Below are 25,395 nucleotides of genomic sequence, written 5' to 3'. Positions count from 1 at the left end.
AAATTCCGCTCAGATTACCGAGCTTTCTGCGGGGCCCTGAAAGCAGCAGAACTAATCGTCACTGTTCGGTGATCTCCGTCCTCGCCTCCTAATTGGTCGACCGGCTCTCACACCCGGACGTGCCGCCGCAGAGAGTCACCTTGCCCCGCCGCTGAGCTGCTGTACTGGTAACAGCAGGTGACCGACCAACCGACAGCAGCGGGAATCTGACCGGAGAGACTCCGGGCACCGAGCGACCGACCGAGCGGCGGAAACATGGCAGAGGCGAAGCCGAAGACCTCCCCGAAGGCCATCAAGTTCCTGTTCGGAGGCTTGGCCGGGTATGCTAGCTACATGCTAACAGCTAATGTCAGTCAGCGGCTAGCAGCAGATCAATTATCATTCTGATTATTGGTTATTATGGTTAAACTCAGCCCAGGACCGCAGGCTCGGACCCAGTGTGAGCCGGTACCCGGCGGCCGTGACGCCCGGTGCTTTAGCTGTTAGCTGCTAGCTGTTAGCGCAGGGTCAGTGTTATGTCAAACTTTGTACCCCTATCGATTCGTGTCCCCCCCCCCCCCTGCCGTAAACTGCCGCACCTGTTGAGAACAGAAACAGACTTTGTGAGCACACCGGTGTTACGGAGGACATTGCACCCCTCAGCTGACAGCGGCCCTGTGTCCGCCTCACGACGCCTTAATCAAGTGATTTCTATAATCGATAATCAGTTACTCCTGGTGGAACAGATCGAACAGAAATCAGACTTAATGTTTGAGCATCATGTTTGTAAGTGTGATTAAAACCATTAAAGATAAATTAATGAATAAAAACATAAGGACCTAAAAATATTTTTAAAAATATATACATCGAATAAAGGCTTAAAACCCTTGAAAATAAATATGAATGTAAAAAGGAGTAAGAAAACATCTTAATTAAAAAGCAAATCAAAAAAATCTTGAAAAAGAAAAGATCAAACAAAAAAACAGAGTAAATTGATGACATAAAAACTTGAAGTAATACTTGTATTGAATGACTTATAGAATAAATGTGTCCTCTGAGGAGAAGAACAGCTGTTTGTTTATTAAAATAAGACACAAACCTGCTCAACTACTAACACACAGAGCTGCCTGCCTGTCTGTCTCTCTCTCTGTCTGTCTGTCTCTCTATCTCTCTCTCTCTATCTCTCTCTGTCCTTTAAATGTCATGCCCCTCCACCTTTAAGTCCCTCGGTCCAGAGAGCATGCATGTGATCGTCTTCAGGAGTGAGAGAGAGAGACAGCTGCTGGTGTCACACGCACACACACACACACACACACACACACACACACACACACACACACACACACACACACACACACACACACATGCAGTGGCCTGTAAAGCATCAGTGCAAAATTAATAGCAAAACGGAAAACCTGTTGTATTGTTCATGCAGAGCAACTGAACAATACTGTTGCAACCTCGTGTGTGTACCTGTCTGCCTGTCTGTCTCTACCTGTCTGTCTGTCTGTCTAACCTGTGTGTGACTGTTCCTGTCTGTGTGCAGGATGGGGGCCACAGTGTTTGTGCAGCCGTTGGACCTGGTAAAGAACAGGATGCAGCTGAGCGGTCAGGGGTCCAAGGCCCGAGAATACAAGACCAGCTTCCACGCCTTGTTCTCCATCCTGAGGACGGAGGGGGTGAGCGGCATCTACACCGGGTAATACTGCATAAAATACTACCTATAATACTGCATCTACACCGGGTAATGCTGCATAAAATACTACTTATAATACTGCATCTACACCTGGTAATACTGCATAAAATACTACCTGTAATACTGCATCTACACCTGGTAATACTGCATAAAATACTACCTGTAATACTGCATCTACACCGGGTAATACTGCATAAAATACTACCTACAATACTGCAACTACACCTGGTAATACTGCATAAAATACTACCTATAATACTGCATCTACACCTGGTAATACTGCATAAAATACTACCTATAATACTGCATCTACACCTGGTAATACTGCATAAAATGCTACCTATAATACTGCATCTACACCTGGTAATACTGCATAAAATACTACCTATAATACTGCATCTACACCTGGTAATACTGCATAAAATACTACTTATAATACTGCATCTACACCTGGTAATACTGCATAAAATACTACTTATAATACTGCATCTACACCGGGTAATACTGCATAAAATACTACCTATAATACTGCATCTACACCTGGTAATACTGCATAAAATACTACTTATAATACTGCATCTACACCTGGTAATACTGCATAAAATACTACTTATAATACTGCATCTACACCGGGTAATACTGCATAAAATACTACCTATAATACTGCATCTACACCGGGTAATACTGTATAAAATACTACTTATAATACTGCATCTACACCTGGTAATACAGCATAAAATACTACTTATAATACTGCATCTACACCTGATAATACTGCATAAAGTCAAAGTCAAATTTATTTATATAGCGCATTTACAGACGGCTGAGCCGCACCAAAATGCTTCACATAAAAGTGCAAAAAGTGCAATAAAATACAGAATTGACAAAGGTAAAAAAAGACTAAACAAAACAAAACAAACAAAAAAACAACAACTTCAATTGTAGGCAAGAGAAAAGGGGTGGGTTTTTAAGTGAGATTTAAAGACATTTAGGGACTGCGCTGCACGGATGTGGAGGGGGAGGCAGTTCCAGAGTCTGGGGGCTGCTACTGAGAAGGCCCTGTCGCCCCTTGTTTTTAGTCTGGACCTGGGCACCGCCAACAGCAGCTGGTCAGCTGACCGTAGAGCTCTGGAGGGGGTGTGGTGGTGCAAAAGGTCAGACAGGTATGTAGGGGCCAGACCATGGAGGGATTTGTAGACAGTTAGAAGTAGTTTATAGTTGATGCGGTGACGGATGGGGAGCCAGTGGAGTGATGCGAGGACCGGGGTGATGTGATCATGTTTTTTAGTGCAGGTGAGGAGTCTGGCGGCTGAGTTTTGGACCAACTGCAGGCGGCGAAGCTGCAATTGATCCATGCCGGTGTAGAGGGCGTTACAGTAGTCCAGTTGTGATGTGATGAAGGCATGGATAGTTTTCTCCAGGTCACTCTGAGGCAGGTAAGCTTTAGTCTTGGCTAGAGTTCTCAGGTGGAAAAAGCTTCTCCTTATCACTGCACTAACCTGCTGTTCAAACTTAAAAGCACTGTCAAAAATCACGCCAAGATTTTTGACAGAAGGCCGGATGTTGGAGGCTAGAGGGCCTAGGGCATCAGTGGAGAAGGCTGGAGAGGTTTTTCCAAAAATAATGATCTCCGTCTTGCTCTCATTAAGGTTGAGGAAGTTTGCACCCATCCATGATCTGATGTCAGCCAGACAATCAAACAATGGCTGGAGTGCAGCCTGCCCATCAACCTTAAGAGGCAGATATAGCTGGACGTTGTCGGCAAAGCAGTGGAAGGAGATGTTATGTTTGACCAGGACGTCCCCTAGGGGTAAAATATATAATAGGAAGAGGATGGGACCTAGTATAGAGCCCTGAGTGACACCACAGGTGAGGGGGGCAAAAGAGGAGAAGAAATCCCCAAACAGGACAGAGAAGCTCCTGTCAGCCAGGTAGGACTGAAAGAAAATACTACCTATAATACTATATCTACATCTGGTAATACTGCATAAAATACTACCTATAATACTGCATCTACACCTGGTAATACTGCATAAAATACTACCTATAATACTGCATCTAGACCGGGTAATACTGCATAAAATACTACCTGTAATACTGCATCTACACCTGATAGTACTGCATAAAATACTACTTATAATACTGCATCTACACCAGGTAATACTGCATAAAATACTACTTATAATACTGCATCTACACCAGGTAATACTGCATAAAATACTACCTATAATAGTGCATCTACACCGGGTAATACTGCATAAAATACTACCTATAATACTGCATCTACACCGGGTAATACTGCATAAAATACTACCTATAATACTGCATCTACACCGGGTAATACTGCATAAAATACTACTTATAATACTGCATCTACACTTGGTAATACTGCATAAAATACTACCCATAATACTGCATCTACACCTGGTTATACTGCATAAAATACTACCTATAATACTGCATCTACACCTGATAATACTGCATAAAATACTACTTATAATACTGCATCTACACCTGGTAATACTGCATAAAATACTACCCATAATACTGCATCTACACCTGGTAATACTGCATAAAATACTACCTATAATACTGCATCTACACCTGGTAATACTGCATAAAATACTACTTATAATACTACATCTACACCTGGTAATACTGCATAAAATACTACCTATAATACTGCATCTACACCGGATAATACTGCATAAAATACTACTTATAATACTGCATCTACACCGGGTAATACTGCATAAAATACTACTTATAATACAGCATCTACACCAGGTAATACTGCATAAAATACTACCTATAATACTGCATCTACACCTGGTAATACTGCATAAAATACTACCTATAATACTGCATCTACACCTGGTAATACTGCATAAAATACTACTTATAATACTGCATCTGCACCTGGTAATACTGCATAAAATACTACCTATAATACTGCATCTACACCTGGTAATACTGCATAAAATACTACTTATAATACTACATCTACACCTGGTAATACTGCATAAAATACTACCTATAATACTGCATCTACACCGGATAATACTGCATAAAATACTACTTATAATACTGCATCTACACCGGGTAATACTGCATAAAATACTACTTATAATACAGCATCTACACCAGGTAATACTGCATAAAATACTACCTATAATACTGCATCTACACCTGGTAATACTGCATAAAATACTACCTATAATACTGCATCTACACCTGGTAATACTGCATAAAATACTACTTATAATACTGCATCTGCACCTGGTAATACTGCAAAGAATACTACCTATGATTGTGTGTGTGTGTGTGTGTGTGTGTGTGTGTGTGTGTGTGTGTGTGTGTGTGTGTGTGTGTGTGTGTGTGTGTGTGTGTGTGTGTGTGTGTGTGTGTGTGTGTGTGTGTGTGTGTGTGTGTGTGTGTGTGTGTGTGTGTGTGTGTGTAGCCTGTCTGCAGGTCTCCTCCGTCAGGCCACCTACACTACGACCCGTCTGGGGATCTACACCATCCTGTTTGAGAAGATGACGAGTTCAGACGGACGGCCGCCAAACTTCTTACTCAAGGTGAGCTTGTCATAATTTTCTCATAGATCTCTATGCATCAGACAGATAGCAGGTTCAAGGCCTAACTGTGTGTGTGTGTGTGCTCCCACTGCAGGCGCTCATCGGTATGACAGCCGGAGCCACAGGAGCGTTTGTAGGGACACCAGCAGAGGTCGCTCTCATCAGGATGACTGCTGACGGACGGTGAGACAGGCAGAGAGAGAGAGAGAGACAGGCAGAGAGAATACTGCAGGCAGAGAGACAGGCAGAGAGACAGACCTTTCTTTCCAGTAGATTTCAGTTTGAGTGTAAACATGATGTTCTATTTTGTTTAATAAAACTCTCTGTCCCCTGTCTGTCTGTCTCTCTGTCCCCTGACTGTCTCAGTCTCCCAGTGGACCAGAGGAGAGGGTACAATAATGTCTTTAACGCTCTGGCTCGGATCACCAGAGAGGAAGGACTGACGACTCTGTGGAGGGTAAGCTGATGCCTCATCTTTCCCCTCTTCCCCCCCTGTCTCCTCTGTCCTCTCAGTCAGAGTATCTTTATAATTTCTGTAATATTTATTGTGTGTGTGTGTGTGTGTGTGTGTGTGTGTGTGTAGGGGTGTATTCCCACCATGGCTCGAGCTGTGGTTGTGAACGCAGCTCAGCTCGCCTCCTACTCCCAATCCAAACAGGCCCTGCTCGACTCAGGTACACACTACACACAGGATACACTACACACACTACACACACTATACACACTATACACACTACACGCACTATACACACTTCACACACTATACACTACACACACTATACACGATACACGCACTACATTACATTACAAACTACACACACTACACACACTACACTATACACACTATACACACTACACACTACACACACTATACACACACATCACACACTACACACTACACACACTATACACTACACACACTATACACACTACACACACTATACACTACACTCACTGTACACACTACACACACGATACACATTACACACACTACACACTTCCATCACTGTACACTATACACACTACATTACATTACACACTATACACACACACACTTCACTCAATGTATACACACTGCACACACTATACACACTATACACACTAAACACACTATATACACACTACATACAATACACACTACACTACACATTACATTACATTACATTACATTATACACACTATAGGCACTATACACTATACTCTCAGTACAGTGAAGGACTGTGAGTACTCAGTGAAGTACTGTGCTGTTCTCCAGGATACTTCGGAGATGATATTCTGTGTCACTTCTGTGCCAGTATGATCAGTGGGCTGGTGACCACGGCGGCATCCATGCCTGTCGACATCGTCAAGACCAGGTGAGACTGACCATAGACTGTGTGTGTGTGTATATATGTATATATGTGTGTGTGTATATATATGCGTGTATATATACAGGGCTTGAAGACCTCCGGCACGGTGCCGGAAATCCGGCTCGGGGTTTTTTTTTTGGTGTTTTTTTAATTTATTTTTTTATCATGTTTAAAAAAATAAAAAAAACCCCCACCAAAAACCCTTAGTTAGTTAGATCTGGATATGACCGGGGAGGGCTGCATTACGGTGGCTAGCGTATAGCCTGCCGGAGTAGAAGAAGTCGGCTCATCGGCGAGCGTGCTTTAGACCCACGTCATTACTATTTCTCAAGAAAGTGACTGGAGACAAATCCGGCGACTCCGGCTCATTAGCGGGTCGGCTAATGAGCCGGTGGCCGGCTCGTTAAGAAGTTAGCTTACAGTTAGCTCTGTAGCAGTACAATGTGTATGTGCTGCTGCTGCAGGAGGTGTTCACTTAGCGATCTGTTTATGATCAGCAGAGACACTGTGCATAATAATTAGCCATGCTGCTTTGTTTATGATCATTGCTGTGCACAGTACGCAACGGCGAAAACCAAACGTCACCTCCAGAGTCTCTAAATCGCTCTGGGGGCTAACTTGTTGTGGAAACACGCAGAGTGAGCGGACATTTGAGAGGGTGTGGCATGAGACTTTCCCGGTGGTAGTCGAAACACGGCTATACGGTCCGTGCGTGCGCTCTCCTACACGTCAACCTTACTGGGGATTTCCACCGGGCGCGGAACGGCTCCGCCGCGGGTTTGCTCCGTCCTCTGCCCGGCGTCAGTTCCCACTGGGCGCGGAACGGCAGCGTATCGAGCCAGCCACATACACGCGAGATAACGAGAACACGCGATAATCCTGAACGTACGGGAGACCTCGAGATCCCGTGATAAACTGTGTATAAGGTAAACAACAACAACAACAACAACAAACAGTACTTTGCTTCTCTGATGTGGAAGATCTGTTGATCTGACCATCTATACTTATAGAAAGAATGTTATGTCATAAATGATTGTATGCTGTTCTACTTCAACAATCCGACTCTTGTCGTCCATGTCTCCGACCCTCTGAGACCCTTTGATTAATTGATTGATTGATTGATTGCTGATCAGTGCCAAGACGTAATGTTGATGTGAAGTTGTTTTAGGCTGCATGAAAGTGTATTGTTTTATTTTGAAAGGAGCAAAATTTCTGACAGGATTCTGTATTTTCATCTCGTTAACAAGAATGTCAGTATTTGTTTTGGTAAACACCCGCGCGCGCGACTCTTCTTAACAAACCGGCCTCCGGCTCGTTAAGAAGGGTAAGAAGGAGGCGCTGGATTTGCCTCCAGTCGCTTCCTTGTGTGTGTGTATGTATATATATGTATATATATATATATGTGTGTGTGTGTATGTATATATGTGTGTGTGTGTGTATGTATATATGTGTGTGTGTGTGTGTGTGTATGTATATGTGTGTGTGTGTATGTATGTATATATATATATATATGTATACTTCCTGTCCGACTGACCACTTCCTGTCTGACTCTGACCATTTCCTGTTCCAGGATCCAGAACATGCGGATGATTGACGGGAAGCCGGAGTATAAGAACGGCCTGGTGAGTCTCGTGACCTCTGATCTCAACGTATTTAAATATTAAAACTTTTTTTTACAAGAAAGATTACATATATTTTTAAAATTTAATTTAAAACATATTTCTTAGAACGTTTTATGAATAAAACTTTAATCGAAATATTAAAAACGCATTAATGATTATATGAAAATAATAAACTAGAAAATTTTTAAAGGGCCACGGGGGCTACTGCCGGTGTGTGTACACTATGATGAGACTCTTCAGAGACTTCAAACTATGCCCTTTAACCTCAAAATGTGTGTGTGTGTGTGTGTGTGTAGCGAAAATCGCATAAAGTTACGTGTGTGTGTGCGCGCACATGTGTGTTTGAAGCATGTGTATGCATGTGTGAGGAGTGTGAGCGCTTACGCACATGTGTGTGTGTGTGTGTGTGTGTGTGTATCTGTAACTGTAATCACATCAAAGATCAAAGGCAATCAGATCAGCAATCAACAGAATTAACTGACACCTGTTAATGAAAGAGTGACAGCAGCCAGAGGTGGACAGAGGTCCAGAGGTGGACTGGAATTTCTGGCCTCGAACAGAAAGCATTTTTGGCAAAACCATAATACCTATCATTGATCCGACTTTTTTAAGAAAAATGAAAAAATAGCTTTGTTAGAGCGATCTAAAAAAACTGTTACATGTCCCTTTTTTCTGAAATCTTCCTGCGTTTTTAATATGGGAGCCAATGAGGCTGTTGGTGGTGTTGATGGCGCATCTGTGCGTCGTATGCCCAAACTATAACTCTGACAGCTTTACCAGAGGATTGTGAGTGAGAAGACAAATTTTCCTACATTTCTATGTATAAATTATTTCTGTAGAGTGGAATTTGCGGCCTGGAGCGCAGTTTTCAAATTTATTTTTTGACAGTTTTTTCTCTCCCTCTACACTCTGGCGATGATGTCACACACTGTGACACGAACATTCCGTGTAATACACACCCATTATAATCTCAGAATTTCTCCAAAAATGATCATGGTCATTGAACAGGGATTGATAAAAAACTATATGACCTATCGAAACATGGATTAATACACGGATACACAAGACTTGTGTCTACTGTTTAAAGTTTAAATGGAGTCTCTAGGTGAAATTATGCCGGAGAAGTAGACGTTTAAAAATCTCCAATAATTGTTCTTTTTCGCTCATTTTTTGTCGGCCGTCCCATTCATTTCAATGCAAAATTTTGGGCAGTTTTTCTCGGTGCGATTGCCCCGAGGCCCTAATAAAATGTTTTAGTCTACGACTAAAAGTCTACGTTTTAGTTTACGACTCCAGAAAAATTTCAGCAAATTTTATTTTTCTGAAAAGATTTTGGTTCCAATCATACTTATTATTAGGGCCTCGGGGCAATCGCTCCGAGCACTGGTCCCTACAGCTATTGCTGTATGGGACGGGCGAAAAAAAATGAGCGAAAAAGAACAATTATTGGAGATTTTTAAACGTCTACTTCTCCGGCATAATTTCACAGAGAGACTCCATTTAAACTTTAAACAGTAGACACAAGTCTTGTGTATCGGTGTATTAATCCACGTTTCGACAGGTCATATAGTTTTTTATCAATCCCTGTTCAATGACCATGATCATTTTTGGAGAAATTCTGAGATTATAATGGGTGTGTATTGCACGGAATGTTCGTGTCACAGTGTGTGTCATCATCACCAGAGTGTAGAGGGAGAGAAAAAATTGTCAAAAAATAAATTTGAAAATTGCGCTCCAGGCCGCAAATTCCACTCTACAGAAATAATTTATACACAGAAATGTCGGAAAATTTGTCTTCTCCCTCACAATCCTCTGGTAAAGCTGTCAGAGTTATAGTTTGGGCGTAGAACGCAAAGATGCACCACCAACAGCCTCATTGGCTCCCATATTAAAAACGCAGGAAGATTTCGGAATAAGGGAAATGTAACAGCAAAGCTATTTTTCATTCAATTGCGCGTAAGAGCTCACACTCCTCACACATGCATACACATGCTTCACACACACACACACACACACACAGGTAACTTTATGCGATTTTCGCTAAACACACACACACACACACACATTTTGAGGTTAAAGGGCATAGTTTGAAATCTCTGAAGAGTCTCATCATAGTGTACACACACCGGCAGTAGCCCCCGTGGCCCTTTCAAAATTTCCCCAGAGGAAATTTTCTAGTTATTTTTATTATTTATTTATATTTTAAGTAGTATTAGTATTGTTATTTATATTATTAGTAGTATTAGTATTGTTATTTATATTAGTAGTAGTAGTAGTAGTATTGTTATTTATGTTATCATTATTATAATTTTAATAATGTTACACTGTCAAACACTTTTATTTATTTTATTTTTTATTGAGATATTTCTAAATATTCTCCAGGTTTGTTTGTTTTTACCTCTGTTCTTCTTTTTCCTATTATAAAATTTCATTCATATTTCCATCTTTTTACAACTTTCTCTAGAAATAAAAACTTAACTCTTTTTTAAATTGGCTTAATTAAAAACAAAACTGAATATATATTTGACTAATATTAGAACTTAATAAGTAAGAAATTAAAACATTTTTGGATTCATATTTTTTGTTTTTGAAAATGTTTTTACTTAAAATATTTACCTAAAATATGTTAATCCTATTTCTTGCAAAGTGACATTTTTGTTTCCAATCATCATTATTATCATATTATAATAATAATATAGGGATGTAACAGCGGTTAGTACTACCATTTAAAAATTTAATTACCGTTAAAACCGTGATCAATTAGCACAACTAAATACCAAAAAACTCCCGTTAATGCTGCTAATTTCCTGGAGAAGCAGCAGCATCTGAACGCCACTCACAGCTCACTCAGAAGCTGGTGCGCAGTTTGCACTCTCTGTCCTGTGAAAACATGCTGAAGGCACCAGCACTCGGACCTGTTCCAGATCTCAAAACTTTGAGTATGTTAACCCTGAAATGTTCCAGAAAGGGGAGGTAACTTCAGCTCTGGCTGTGTTGCCGTGGTAACTGACTCTGAGCCTAACCTGGTCGCGAGAAGATCTTCTTCATCAAACTCTAAGGCTCCGTTTACATGACGACGGTCTGAACAGAAGACGCAAAAGTGGCGTCGAGTCTTCACTTTTTATTCCGCGTTTAGAGGAGCGTTTTCAGGAGGAAATCTGTGTGCATACGGTGGGTGACGCTAAAGTGTGTGGAATTGGATTGCATGCATCCCAGGTGGCATCACTTAAAGCGAGTTGGAGTTTTCACGCCACGCATTTTCATCAGCTACTCCTTCCACAAAGTTCTCCACCATCCACTAGATCTCCCAGGTCTCATCAGATCCTTCTCTTTTCACTAATACTATCTGTACATATCCTGTACATTTGGTGGAAAGACTCCTGTAAGTTTATTAGAGCTGCCAGAGCAGCTTGAAGGTCCGACGCATGGAAATAATCCCACATGTTTGTTTATTTTCCTGTACTGGAGCATGGATGTGACGTAAACACATACGTGACGTGAGCAGATCTGAGCAGAGTTTTGCGTCTTGGCAGTGTAGACGGACACGCTACGGCGGAGCGGATTACAGTTTTACACTCTGGAGGGGGGTTTCACATTTTTGCGTTTTTAAGCCCCAAAAACGCTGTCACCGTCTAAACCAGGGGTCTCAAACTCAAATTACCTGGGGGCCGCTGGAGGCAGTATCAAAATGACCAAAAAAAGACACAAAATTACAAAAAAAAGTAATTAAAGGGACCTTCCACACACAACACGGTAAAGTGCCATTCATATAAAACTCACATTAAACTTTCATATCAAGGTGGGGGCCACAAAATATCATCACGAGGGCCACAATTGGCCCGCGGGCCGCGAGTTTGAGACCCATGGTCTAAACGAAAGGCGCCTCCCATGAAATATTTTGTCGCTTTTACCCGCAAGCGTCCTCATGTAAAGGGGGCCTGAGTTTCTCTCTGTCTCTGCCCTTTTTCAGAGACACGCCATTTCATTTTCCTCACTGTTCAGCAGCACAACAATTGTAAACAAACCGGCTGTACACATGGTGTCTGCCGCTGATCATAAACAAACTGGCATGCTAACTGTGCGTAGATTGTCCAGTGCTTGTTGTAAACAAACAGAGATCTCTAAGTGAACACCTCCTGTAGCAGCAGCACATACACACTGTACTGCTACAGAGCTAACTGTTAGCCTGTTAGCACTGTGCTGCTGATCTGTTGCACGTCACTATTGTCTCCTCCCACGTCGTTCCGCAGTGCCAGTATGCACTATGAAAGAGATTGTAAACATCCACTTTACTTTGTTTAGTATGTTAGTGTATGCACATTTGATTCCTACCTATAGTTAAGTTACAACAAGTATATTTATGTACATGCCCAAAGTGCAGTTACCTCTTATGGCCACAAGGTGTGATCTTGCACAACTTTCACATTTATATTTATGTATTTATGGTACTATTTTTAGTTTCTGCCACATTACTTTGTTTAAAATGGTAGTGTTGCTTTCACTTTTCTTTCTGTACCAGTTCTTGAAACTGTTAGACCAGATCTAGTCTTGTGAATGGAAAGAAAATGAATCTTTTTTCAAATAAAACTTTCCAGTGTGTGTGTTCAGTACTAATTTTGTTGTGTTCTAACGTGTGTGTGTGTGTGTGTGTGTGTGTGTGTGTGTGTGTGTGTAGGAGGTGTTGGTGCGTGTGGTGAGGAATGAGGGTTTCTTTTCTCTCTGGAAAGGTTTCACTCCGTACTACGCTCGCCTCGGTCCCCACACCGTCCTCACCTTCATCTTCTTGGAGCAGATGAACCGCCTCTACAAGACCCACGTCCTGGACCGCTGACACACACACACACACACACACACACACCTACTCTGGACTGCAGCACAAACACATGTTGATAAATCTGGAGAATTATTTAAAGGAGCAGCGTCACATTTGGTCCTGTTACTGTGAACCACACACACACACACACACACACACACACACACACACACACACACACACACACACACACACACACACAGCCAGCATTTTGAATGAGGCTCAGTGAGTCAGTATTAAACAGGACTGTACACAAACACACTCTCTCTCTCTCCCTCTCTCTCTCTCTGTGTGTTTAAGTTCTTTTTGTAAAGAAAAGAAAGTAGTTCATCATTTATTGATGGTTTAGTAATCATTAATTATTAATAATGTTAACCCCGCCCCCTCATTATCATCATCATCATCATGGGATGGCTGGTAACCATGGTTACAGCTGGACGAATAAACATGTCTTGAGCTCACTGCTGTTCCTTGATTCATTTCTCATATCATTTTTATTTATTAAAAAAAGATTAACTTTCTCTGGAAATTCTGTGGCTATATTTCAAAAATATATTTTATTATTCATTTTATTTTCCTGAAATACTTAAGATTTTATTATTTAATTATTTGACATGAAAACATTTTTTTTTTTTGCATTTCTTGAAATTCAGCAAGTTATTTGTCGTATCACAATTATTTCTATTTATTACAAAATATTTTATCAAATGTTTTTTTCTCAGGTAAAAATATATACGTAAAAAACGTATATATTAAATATATGTTTTTAAATCATTTTTATTAAATGTTTCGGAAAATATTGTACATTTTTTAAAACTCATTTCTTTTCTTGAAATCGTGAAGCTTTAAAACATTTCTTTTTTTTTTTAAGATTTTTTTTTTGGCCATTTTTTGGGGTTTTATTGATAAAACAGAGTGAAGGGGAAGACATGCGGGAAAGGGCTGCGAGTCGAATTCGAACCCGGGCCGCCTGTTTACGAGGACAATGCCTCTATGCTACGTGCTCTACCAGGTGTGCCACTGGGAACGCCCCTTTAAAATAATTTTTATTGCATTTATTGTAATACTAAAGTATAATACTAAATTATTACCTTTTCTCTTGAAATGCTTTTATTTATTACAAACTATTATATATGTATTTTAGCATTTTATTAAATGTATCTCTCCAAAATATTGTAAATATTTGAATTTCAAACAGTATTAAAAAACACAATTTTTTATTGCATTTATTCAAATCTTTATAAAATTAATAATTATCTTAATATACTTACTGATTATTGCAAAAATATATCGTTTTACGAAATTTATTTTTCAAATATGTTTCAAAAATATTTTACTGCATTCATTTTAATATTGTTTTTTTTACTTAAAAAATATTTTCACATGTTTTTTGCACTTAAAATACTCAAAACTATGTTTAAATAATGTGTCATAACAACAATAGCACTAAATATTCATACAAAATATATTTTTTCTGTAAAATGTATTCAAATGTGTGTGTGTGTGTGTGTGTGTGTGTGTGTGTGTATATATATATATATATATATATATATATATTATTATTAGAATTTGAGTTTTTTTACAGAACAGAAGAGAGGAGAGTAAAATCCTTTTAACTATTGAGCCAGTAATGAAAGAGTTAACATGTCCATGGACCTTCATCTGATCATAAATCTCAGTCTGTGAGACAATTAGCTGCAACCAGACTATCTGATTGGTCAGAACTGTTGGATCAGCACCTGGTTTATGCTTACGGAGCCCCAGAGATGACATGGGGGAAAAAAAAAAAAAAAAAAAAATTATTTCGTGGCCACGAGATACTAATTCGTGGGAACGAAATAAGTATAACGTGCAGCTGTTTACAGACAGGCTGGATGACGTGGTTCACATAGTGGTGAAGATCGCTGGCTTAAATAGATGGATTAATGTGAGGAGATCATTGCAAAAGTTTTCAATTTCATCAGAGTCAGATGTGCTACATGTGTTGATAACTGGACGGAGTTAATTATGGACTATTTCACCGCACCGGTAGGTGAGGAGACGAGAGGAGAGAGAGACAGCGGGACCTCCGACTAGGACGCTAACGGTCCGGCTAGTTAGCCAAGATAATGCCAGAGAGAGTGAGTTGGAGGAAGATGAGGAGGAAGATACTGCGCTCATGGATGAGCCGATGGTAGCATACAATGTCTCTGACTGTAGTTATCTAAACGAGGACAATGTTAAAGAGACTGTGACAGCTCGGGAGTACAAGTGGAGCCGCAAACTTCACAACAGCGGCGCCTGCTAGCTGCTGTTCACCGGAGGAGACGTGAGAAGACGTGACCTAGTTAAAGAGATGAGTGATGGTAAGTGCTTATACTTTATCTACACGATCCTCTTTTTTCTGGTAATAAGGGCTAATAAAATCACTAGAGCAGGTTAAGAAAGCAGCTAATAATGCTGTGCAGTGGCGAACCGTGAGCACTACAGCTGGGCCTTCAGTAGTCCGACCGGCTCCTGTTTTTGCATATTTCATGTTTTAAAACTAATAAACACAAAGTCTCGGCATCTGAAGGAGGCGATGCGTGAACGGGAAGCAGACCATGGTGCTTATTAATCACACACTCTGACCCGCTTGTTGCAACTTTAGAAAATATAATCATGTGGGGAAAAAGACTTACAAACATGGAATTTTAACTAAACAGCATGAAGTATTCAAAATTGCTGTGTTTACGCATGCCTCTGTGCGTCTGGCACACACGTGCCTCATTGCTGAAAAAATAAATAATCGCGGAATAAAAGACACAGTACGATAAATTGAAAGCGTTTAACAACTGCAATCATTTAATTAACGATGACAAGGATGTAAAATGACAAGGAAAAATAGACCATAACATCAAAAACAACTCTGCAACAAGAAACATTAACTTTATAAAACTGGAGACCATTTAGGCTACATTAAATAAGCATACTCTAATGCCAAAATCTGGAGATATAAAACGAGGTCACCCAGAATGTTAACCGTGACACTGCTGACACTAAGGCTCATTTCATTACCATGGACAGCGCTATGAAATCACGGCGCACAACGAACCATACACACATTGACAAATAAATTCATGAGCAGACTCAAACTACAATACAATTTCAAATGCACAATACATCAAAAGTTACACAAAGCTGGTCAAATAAAGACTTTTTTTTAGAGTTGCAATGAAGTGCAAATGCCTCTCCATGCGCAATTACGCATGACAAATAAAAAATAAAAGTCACAACTTCCATATAGATTCTGCTACACCTCCTTAATTCTCTACAGTGAATGAAATGGGCGGAATAAAAATCCTCTAAAAAAAATTCACCCACACTTCTGATAAATTTACATATTGAATTAAAGGCAATTTGCGCTGGAAATGTTACAGACAACCTCCGCAATAAATACAAATTAGTGAATTTCCACTTGGCTCGAATTAATCACTTGAAATAATAATCAAGGTGATTTGTAACATAGGCATCCGCCTACCTTACATGAAAACGAAATCCATTCGTCTGTCTTTCTTTGTGAAGTTGGCGATGGCAGCGTCGTGAAGTTTGTCCTTTGACTTGAGCTCCAAAAGAAGCCCTTTCTCTATGGACATCAGTGCCAAAGCTCCCAGGTGATCATGTCCAGTGCTGTTTCTGGCATGGGTCTTGATGCGCTTCAGAGCCGAGAAAGACCACTCCACGGAGGAAGTGGACACAGGGATGGTCAGCACCAGGCAGGTGAGGTGATACAGCTGCTGCATGCTCTCAGTCAGCTCTTTCAGTGTCAGAAAGTGCAGCAGGTCTGATGGGCTCCTTCCCTCAAAGTTTGCCATGTTGTACATGACTGTCAGTTCAGTATTGAGCCTGGGGAGGTCAAAGTGCAGCCCGTAGTTTTCAGCGAGGCTCTGAAACTCGGAGCTGGGGAAGTTTTCTCTGTATGAGGCAAACTTCTTGGGGTCCAGAAGGGCAAGGAACATCAGTTTTTCATGATCCTTGAACCTGTTCCTCAGCTGAGTGAGAATGTTGTCCAGGATTTCACTGTGCAGCTGCTGGTACGCTGTGCGCACATCTCCAACTCTCCGTGCCCTGCGCCCGCTGGGATCCCCGACTTCGCGCACCGTGTCCTCATAGATGGAGTCAAATTTGGCCTTTTCTCTCTCTGTGGTGGTGCAAAAGTCATCAATGCTGGACAAACAGAACTGCATGTCACACTGCTTATTCTGCAAGATCCCAAAGAGCACGTCGGAGTAGGCAAACACTGAGTTGAATGTGGCGAGGAGAAAGCAGAACTCGAAGCCCGTCAGTAGTGCGATGTATCCATCAGCGCTGTGCACAGCATCATCATCAAAATCATTGTGGTTGTCCACAATGAATTCGAAGAGCTCCAAGAGTTCTTCTCTCCGCTCATACACAGTGCAAACCAAACGTGATGAAAAGTTCCACCGTGTTGGAGTCACTCTGGGCAGTCTCCGCTGGCATATTTCATCCAGGAGTTTCGTGCGTTTGGCTGACTTTGAGAAAAAGGCTGCGAGGCCACTGAGGTGTGAGAAAAATTTTTTGCACTCTCTGATTTTAGCAGCACTTTGAGACATGACGAGGTTCAGAGAGTGCGCATAACAGTGAACGAAGAGAGCTTGTGGTATTTTTTCCTTTATTTTAGCTTGGACCCCATTCAGTCCAGAGGCCATGACTGCAGCTCCGTCGTAACACTGGGCAACTACCTTATTGGTGCAAGCACAGTCCTCCAGAAACTCCAAAACTTGTCCAGCTATGGCTTCTGCGCGCTTGTCACCACTTACATCACCAAACTGGAAAAAGCGCTCCTTCACACCGCCGTCTGTGGTGTAACGTAGGACATATGACATCTGAGCGGTGTTACTTACGTCAGTTGTCTCGTCTACCATAACGGAGACAAAAGGCGTGTTCCTCACCTCCTCCCTCATTGCCGCGGTCATTACATCCGCCACTGACTGGATCAAGTCATTCTGAATTTTGCTGGAGGTGCCGATGAAAACAGTGGCCGACTCCAGGTGACAGCGCAGAGGGCTGTCATACTCCGCCAAAAAGTCCAGCAACTCCAAGTAGTTCCCCTTGTTTGTGGAATATTTACTTTCATCATGTCCTCGAAATGCCAGCTCTTGCTTTCCAAGGAATGTGACGACATTGATGAGACGTTTCAGGATCTCTCTGTTCTGCCTGACCTTGTTGTTGTGGGCCGTTGTATGATTACGGCGCTGCTCATCTAGCTGAAGATCAACTCTTGTGTCCCCAAAAGTTTTCAAACTGACCGTTGCTTGTAGGTGTGCCGCAGAATCTTGATGCCGATGGGCTGACTTTGTCAGATTTGTAAGGCTGACAAATCCGCCGCTGACCCAAGTGGATGACTTGTCAGTTGTAAAAAGCAAACAATTCCAGCAGTGCAGCCTGTTTGTTTCCTTACAGTCCGTCATCCATGGATATCGCTGAAAATTTTCAGTCTTGAAATGCCTTTCTACTTTCTTTACTTTTTCTATTAATTCCAGTTCTGGAGTTGGTTTTCCATTTTTTATAATTTGCAGTTTTTCTGTAAAAGGCTGCCTTGAAAAAGGCGATGCTATCAAGCTAGCCACTATGTCGATCTCGTTTTCCGCCGTTTCACTGTCTCTTTACCGCTCTCACCACTCTGACGCTGTTAGGACCCTATGGTTAGGACTTCATGAAGGCCTACGATCTTTTTTTTTTTGTCCCGCCCACTTAAAATCAAACCGTGATTGGTCAATTGTCCCATCACTCCCCAAACCAAAACACATAGCTTGGCCTTCTCCGAGATTTGTGAAGTCCTAACCAATTAATGAGCTAGCTAACCGAGACGGACGATTCTGATTGGATAACATGTTTCAGGACAGTAACCCTTTCATTGCTGATGCACACTGACAATAAACTTAACTTTAGAACATAGATGAGAGAAAATGTATTGTATTAAATTAAATTAAATGAGATTGTTTAAAATATATATATATATAAATTATTTAATACTCATATTTTTTGGTTTAGAATTTTTAAGGCCTTCTCTGAAGGCGTAGAAGGCCCTGAATGTTCCCCTCTGATGCTGTGTGATAACAGCAGTGTGTAACGTTAGCCCAGGTGTGTGTACTCAGGTGTCTACTGTCTCCTATAAATTACATTTATTGACATAATGAGGAAAATCAGTGTTTGAACATAATCCAGGCAGTGATCACCACACAACTGAGGCTAATTATTTAACAGTAATATACAAACATAATTTGTAGGAGACAGGTTTGCTGTGAGACACAAAGGTGAGGAGATATTTAGGCTATAATAAAATAAACAGCCTAAAGTATGGTAAAAGTATAGTAAAAGTATTGTTTAAAAGATCTGATATGGTGAATCATAAACTGAGTGGTAAATATGTTATGTTTCTGAATATGGGGCTGTATTAAATCCTGTGCAGTCTATCAGTTTATACACTGATCATATTGAAGCAATAATACAGAAATGATCAGGCCTCATTCAACAATGATTCAATATGATTTAGCCAGCCCAAAATGTTTGTGATGACTGGATTTTTCATTTATGCTATCTTATTTTGTAGATGAAATCATTTGGTCCATCTTGTGAAGCTCCATACGACTCTATGAGAGGATGCAGTGTGAGAAGCAGCAACACCAGCGGACTGCCTACTTCCTTGATGCATGTGACAGTTTAATTATGAAATAATAATAAATAAATATGAAATAATATAAAATATATTCTATATTATTATTATATTAAAAGGGTCATTGTCTGTATATATATTTTTAATTATATGGATATGCACTTGTAAGTAAGTGTAAGTACATGTGTGCATGTGGCTCGATATTTAATATTTTATAAATATTCTTGATATTGATATTTTTTAATTACTATTATATTTAAATACCCATCATATTCTGTATTACGTCATATGTACAGTATATTTGTTCATATTTTATCATTATTGTATTCCATATGTTTTGGATACTTATCTACATGGGTTTCTAGGCCTGTACTGTGTTGTGTATGTGCTCGTGCACGAGGTCACGTGCACGTGTATGTGTGACAGTATGAGTAGACTACACATACAGATGTGGGGTATCACCTTTGACCCAAAAATATTTTGTTCATTTGGACTCTAGTCTTAATAAATGTGTTTTAATGTGAAACATGGAGGAATCTGTATCATTTTCTTTAAAGCCCTTTTTCTCAAAACTAACTTTTGATAACAGTCGAATTTTGGATGATCATATCATGGAATATTTGGAGTAGAAACATAATTTTGGTATTGACATGAAGCTAAGAGTCTCCTCTTTACATACACATCAAAATCTCAAAATGTGTTTCGGGGTCAATGTGACTCACATTGATGGAGCAGGTGCCCCTGGCTGCAGCATGCAGTTCGGGGCGGAGCTCAACGGACATTGAGCTGGGTGGAGTCAAACGTTGAGCTGGGTGGAGTCAAATAGAGCTGGAGGAGTATGTTAGATTTACTCCACGGCACCACTCATTGATGACAGCCGCGAAGCACCGTTCGGTTGTTATTATTGGCCGCATATAAACAAATAAGGAGCATATATATATTTATATTTTTGTATGTAATGACTCAAGTAAAGAAATGAGGACAATTAGTTTTATATGGAATGACTATTCAGCATTCACAAGTATAGTTAATTTTGACTGACTTGACATAAGCAATGATAATGTTATAAAACAGCAGAGAGTTGTATGAAAGCAATTAATGCATGTCCAAAAGCATTTATAATTTGTTGTAAGGAGAAACTGCTAATATGATGAGCACAAATGACTAAATGTTGAGGAGGTTGAACTAACTGTTGTCCAAATGTTAATATTGATGTGAGAAATGCACCAAAGGACAAATAAGGGAGTTTGAAGCGGCATTACAACTTTAAAAAGCTGTTGTCATTCCCATTTTCATCATGCCAAAATAGTTTGCATCCTTTTGAAGTCTAATGTCGAGTTTTTTTTGCCTTTAGTGAATTCTAGTAAAATATGGGTCATTGTTTATTTTGATAAATGTTAAAACTTTATCTATCCTAATTTATAATGCTATTATGATGTGTCATTTGTAACATTTTACTTGTACTAGAAAAATTGTCAGACACACTGACAAGGTGAATGTGCTTTGTACATCAGGTTATACCACTTACGTAAGAGATCAAAGACTGAGGTGACTTTAACATCATCTTTATTGAACTGAACACAAGATAACATATTTAAAAAATAAGAAATAACTGAATTAAAAATCACAGCAAAACCCCTCTATTAAACAACATAACACACTACTAAATTCAAAAATCAAAGCAAAAAAACCCTCTGTTAAACAACATAACACACCAATAAATTCAAAAATCAAAGCAATACACAACACAGTCCCGAGCTGTCGCAGTCTCTTTAACATTGTCCTCGTTTAGATAACTACAGTCAGAGACATTGTATGCTACCATCGGCTCATCCATGAGCGCAATATCTTCCTCCTCATCTTCCTCCAAAACTCACTCTCTCTGGTATTATCTCGGCTAACTAGCCGGACCGTCCGCGTCCTAGTCGGAGGTCCCGCTGTCTCTCTCTCCTCTCGTCTCCTCACCTACCGGTGCGGGGAAATAGTCCATAATTAACTCCGTCCAGTTATCAACACATGTAGCACATCTGACTCTGATGAAATTGAAAACTTTTGCAATGATCTCCTCACATTAATCCATCTATTTAAGCCAGCGATCTAATGGTCATCTCACGCCTGGACTACTGCAACTCCCTCATGGCAGGTCTGCCTGCCAAAGCCATCCGACCTCTACAACTCATCCAGAATGCAGCTGCTCGATTGGTCTTCAATCTTCCCAAATTTTCACACACAACACCCCTCCTCCGCTCCCTCCACTGGCTACCAGTGGCTGCGCGGATACGCTTCAAGACTCTAGCTCTGGCGTACTCTGCTGCTAACGGTTCAGGTCCTGCTTACATCCAGGACCTTGTCAAACTCTACACTCCTGCCCGTCCTCTCCGCTCTGCATCAGCCAAACAGCTGGCGACTCCCACCCTGCGTGGGTCAACTCGCCTCAAAACCACTTCCAGACTTTTCTCTATCTTGGCTCCCAAATGGTGGAACGAGCTCCCCACCGACATCAGGACCTCAGACAGCCTGTACATCTTCCGCCGCAGGCTGAAGACCTATCTCTTCCAACAATACCTCGGTTAAGTCATGGTCACCTAACAAATATATATATTTAAAAAAAAAAATAATAATAATTTCTTATTCTTTTCTCTTCTTTTCTTCTTTAACATATAGCACTCCTTAGCAATGACAGTTAGCTCTTAAAGTTATGTACTTACTTGATTCCTATGGTCTATGTCTAGTACCATCAGGTTGAATGCACTTATTGTAAGTCGCTTTGGACAAAAGCGTCTGCTAAATGACATGTAATGTAATGTAATGTAATGTAATGACAGTCAAAATCCATTTTTATGCAGAAACTAAGTCAAAATATTGATTTTTTTCTCTAAAAATGAGAGAACTGTCCGCCATGTTTTTTGTTCTGATCGCCGGAACCTTAAAAGTCACGTGACTTGGAACAAACCAATAGGAAAAAATATCCATGGAATAGCCACGGGATATGACTCATTAACTTGCATTGTAGCGAAATCCGTGTCAGTTTCACAGAAATGTGAGTGATTCCGTGGCTATTCCACGGATTTTGAGTTAAGCGAATCTGTGGCTATTTCACGGATTCCTGTGAGACCAGGTTCCTAAAACAAGACTACATCACCTATTGGCAAACACAAATCAAAACACAGAGCAAAATGCAGTGCTGCTTGGATCTGAAGCGACAGTACACCATAGCAGATTATCTGAGCACGGTGACGGATCCACAGCTGAGACGAACCTTGACTAAGTCCAGACTGAGTGAACACAGAGTGGCTGTGGAAACAGGGAGGCACAGGAAGAGCTGCTCCCTGCAGAGCAGAGGCTGTGCTGCCACTGCAGCCTCAGTCAGCCTGAGACAGAGCTACACTTCCTCACCAAATGCCAAAAATATAAACTAATTAGAGAAACATATTTCCAAAACTTTGAATCTGTAAAAAAAAAAGTTTTTTTAATGGTCAGATGAGGAAAAAGTGCCGCTCCTCCTCGAGGAAAAGTCACAGAGCTGTAGATTAGCAGCAGTCTATGTTTCTGCCTGTCACACACTGAGGGACAGCGAGTGACACACAGCTGTTGTTTGTTTTGTTTTTATTTTTATTTTATTTTTTTCTTCTTCTTTGCTGGGACGGTTAGATTGAATGAATGATAGATTGATTGGTATTCAATGATTGTAAATATTGTTTTCTTTTATTGTTATTCGTTTTTCTTTTCTTCATTCCTTTAAAATGAATAATATAATTATAATTAATTTATTGTAAACATTGCTTTCCTTACTGTTATCTTTTTTTTTTTTTTTACTTCTGACGCTTGCTTTGGCAATATGTGCAGTGTTATGTTATGCCAATAAAGCCAATAGAACTGAATTGAATTGAGAGGAGAGAGAGCGAAAGGAGGAGAAGGAGAGAGAGAGAGAGAGAGGGGAGGAGAGAAAGAGGAGTCTCAGACTGAGGTTTTAGAGAGAGAGAGGAGGAGAGAGAAGGAGAGAAAAGAGGAGGAGAGAGAGGAGTCTCAGACTGAGGTTTTAGACAGACACAAGACTACAACTAGATTCTTTTAGCAGTTTTTCCCATCATGCAATTTTTTCCCATCATGCTCTTAGTAAAAACTTACTAAATGGAGGAGAAGCAACTTTTGGCTCCAGCCAGATAGATATATGACATCAGTATATTTTTATTGAGGACTGAGCTAACTAACATTATTGTGATGTTTCTTTTTCCTGTGGAAGTGGTTTTACTGGCCAGTCTGGAACCGGGGACCTTTCCCCCGCCCATCTATTGGTTGGTGATTGTGTTACGTCACTGAGACTTGAGATAATAACAAACATGTTTGATATGATCCAAACCCAAGACTAGGAAAAGACTGATATGAAACAGAGCAGATTACTACCTTAAACTTAACCATGGAGATGACGGGAGCGCCGTGACTTCAGTAAAACTCCTAGATTTACTAAAGACTTTCAGCTTTTAGTCTGGGACTGTGGAAATCTTTTGGTGTAAGCCCAGCATTAGATTCGGCCCCCCTTGATGGCCCAGACTACATCCTTTGTCTCTTGATGGTCCAGCTTCTAGTCTGTTGGAGGAATACTCTGCCCTACAGAGCCTGACTGCAGTAACCACACAAAGGGTTAAACTGAGGAAAAGCTGCTTTAATGTTTTAGGTGGGGAAGTGATATGACACTTCTACATGTACTGATGATGTCATTTTATGCTCAACAATCACAAAGATTTATTTGACCTATGACCGCAAAAACTTTTAATTATTTCACATAAAAGTGCATAAAGTGCAATAAAATACAGGATTGACAAAGGTGAAAGACACAAAAAGGGTTAAAAGACATTGCCTGCAGGAGTTAAAATAAATTAAAAGAAGAAGGGATCATTTAAAGGAAACTGAGGGATTACTAGGGGGCACTATTCTACTTGCAAGAGGAAAACTTTAAGTGAGACTTAAAAACATTCAGGGACTGGGGGGGGGGCAGGTCCAAATTCTGGGGCTTGTTTTTAACCTGGACCTGGGCAACTGATCCATGCCGGTGTAGAGAGTGTTACAGTAGTCCAGTTGAGATGTAATGAAGGCATGAATAGCTCTCTCCAGGTCACTCAGAGGCTGGTAGGCTTTGGTCTTGGTGTTGTCAGGTGGAAAAAGCTTCTCCTCACTACTGCACCATAGACTGTATATAAATAATGGACGTAGTCACCGTGACATCACCCATTGGTTTGTGGCCCGTTGGAAGCATCAAGTTCAGCGTTACACTCATCGCCATCTTGTTTCCGATACGGGGAGCAGACCATATCTGGACTGCGGAGGAGGAGAGGGATCTGATCACTGACTACAGCCTCTCTACACCTCAACCTGACTGAGAGAAGTCGCTGCTAATTCATGTTAGCATTAACTGGAGCATTAACTGGGATGTTATTTTGGCTAGCAAAAAATAAAAACAAAATGTATGTTACTGACCTCAGAAAACTGAGCAGCGACTCCTTGGAGTGTCTGTTAGTCCAACCAAACGCTGAACAAGACATTTAATGAACAAAACTTTCAAATAAACTGTCATTAAGTGAAAATACAGTGAAAGGGTCAAAGTTATGAGACCAAACCGCTAAATGTCCTTTTTCATATCTATATAACGTTATATATAACTTTATTGACACGTTGCCGTGGATATGCATTGTTCTGCTTCTCTCC

At 40.6% G+C, this 25,395-nt stretch overlaps 1 protein-coding gene and 1 long non-coding RNA gene across 2 annotated transcripts; both read left to right on the top strand.

The window, feature by feature from the left end:
- The first annotated feature begins 93 nt into the window (after nt 1-93).
- On the top strand, nt 94-13,498 carry slc25a11 (solute carrier family 25 member 11). Its single transcript, XM_059355472.1, has 9 exons — nt 94-320; nt 1,526-1,678; nt 5,136-5,253; nt 5,348-5,436; nt 5,620-5,710; nt 5,837-5,927; nt 6,509-6,608; nt 8,173-8,224; nt 12,900-13,498. Exons 1-9 carry the CDS (start codon nt 256-258, stop codon nt 13,053-13,055), a joined length of 915 nt encoding a protein of 304 aa, XP_059211455.1. The 5' UTR covers nt 94-255; the 3' UTR covers nt 13,056-13,498.
- Nucleotides 13,499-14,868: 1,370 nt separating this feature from the next.
- Nucleotides 14,869-20,218, top strand: LOC131989945 (uncharacterized). The gene is made up of 2 exons (XR_009396007.1): nt 14,869-15,382; nt 19,630-20,218. It is a non-coding gene; the product is annotated as an uncharacterized LOC131989945 (long non-coding RNA).
- Nucleotides 20,219-25,395: the final 5,177 nt, after the last annotated feature.

Source organism: Centropristis striata, chromosome 17, assembly GCF_030273125.1.
Source record: "Centropristis striata isolate RG_2023a ecotype Rhode Island chromosome 17, C.striata_1.0, whole genome shotgun sequence".
NCBI lineage: Eukaryota > Metazoa > Chordata > Actinopteri > Perciformes > Serranidae > Centropristis > Centropristis striata.
This window is presented reverse-complemented; position numbering and strand designations above follow the sequence as displayed.

Bases quoted from the DNA above. Each gene is read 5' to 3' on its own strand.
- slc25a11 (XM_059355472.1), top strand. From the start codon at position 256: ATGGCAGAGGCGAAGCCGAAGACCTCCCCGAAGGCCATCAAGTTCCTG. The intron at 321-1,525 runs GTATGCTAGCTA...GTCTGTGTGCAG, and splicing joins CTGTTCGGAGGCTTGGCCGG to GATGGGGGCCACAGTGTTTG. The intron at 1,679-5,135 runs GTAATACTGCAT...GTGTGTGTGTAG, and splicing joins GTGAGCGGCATCTACACCGG to CCTGTCTGCAGGTCTCCTCC.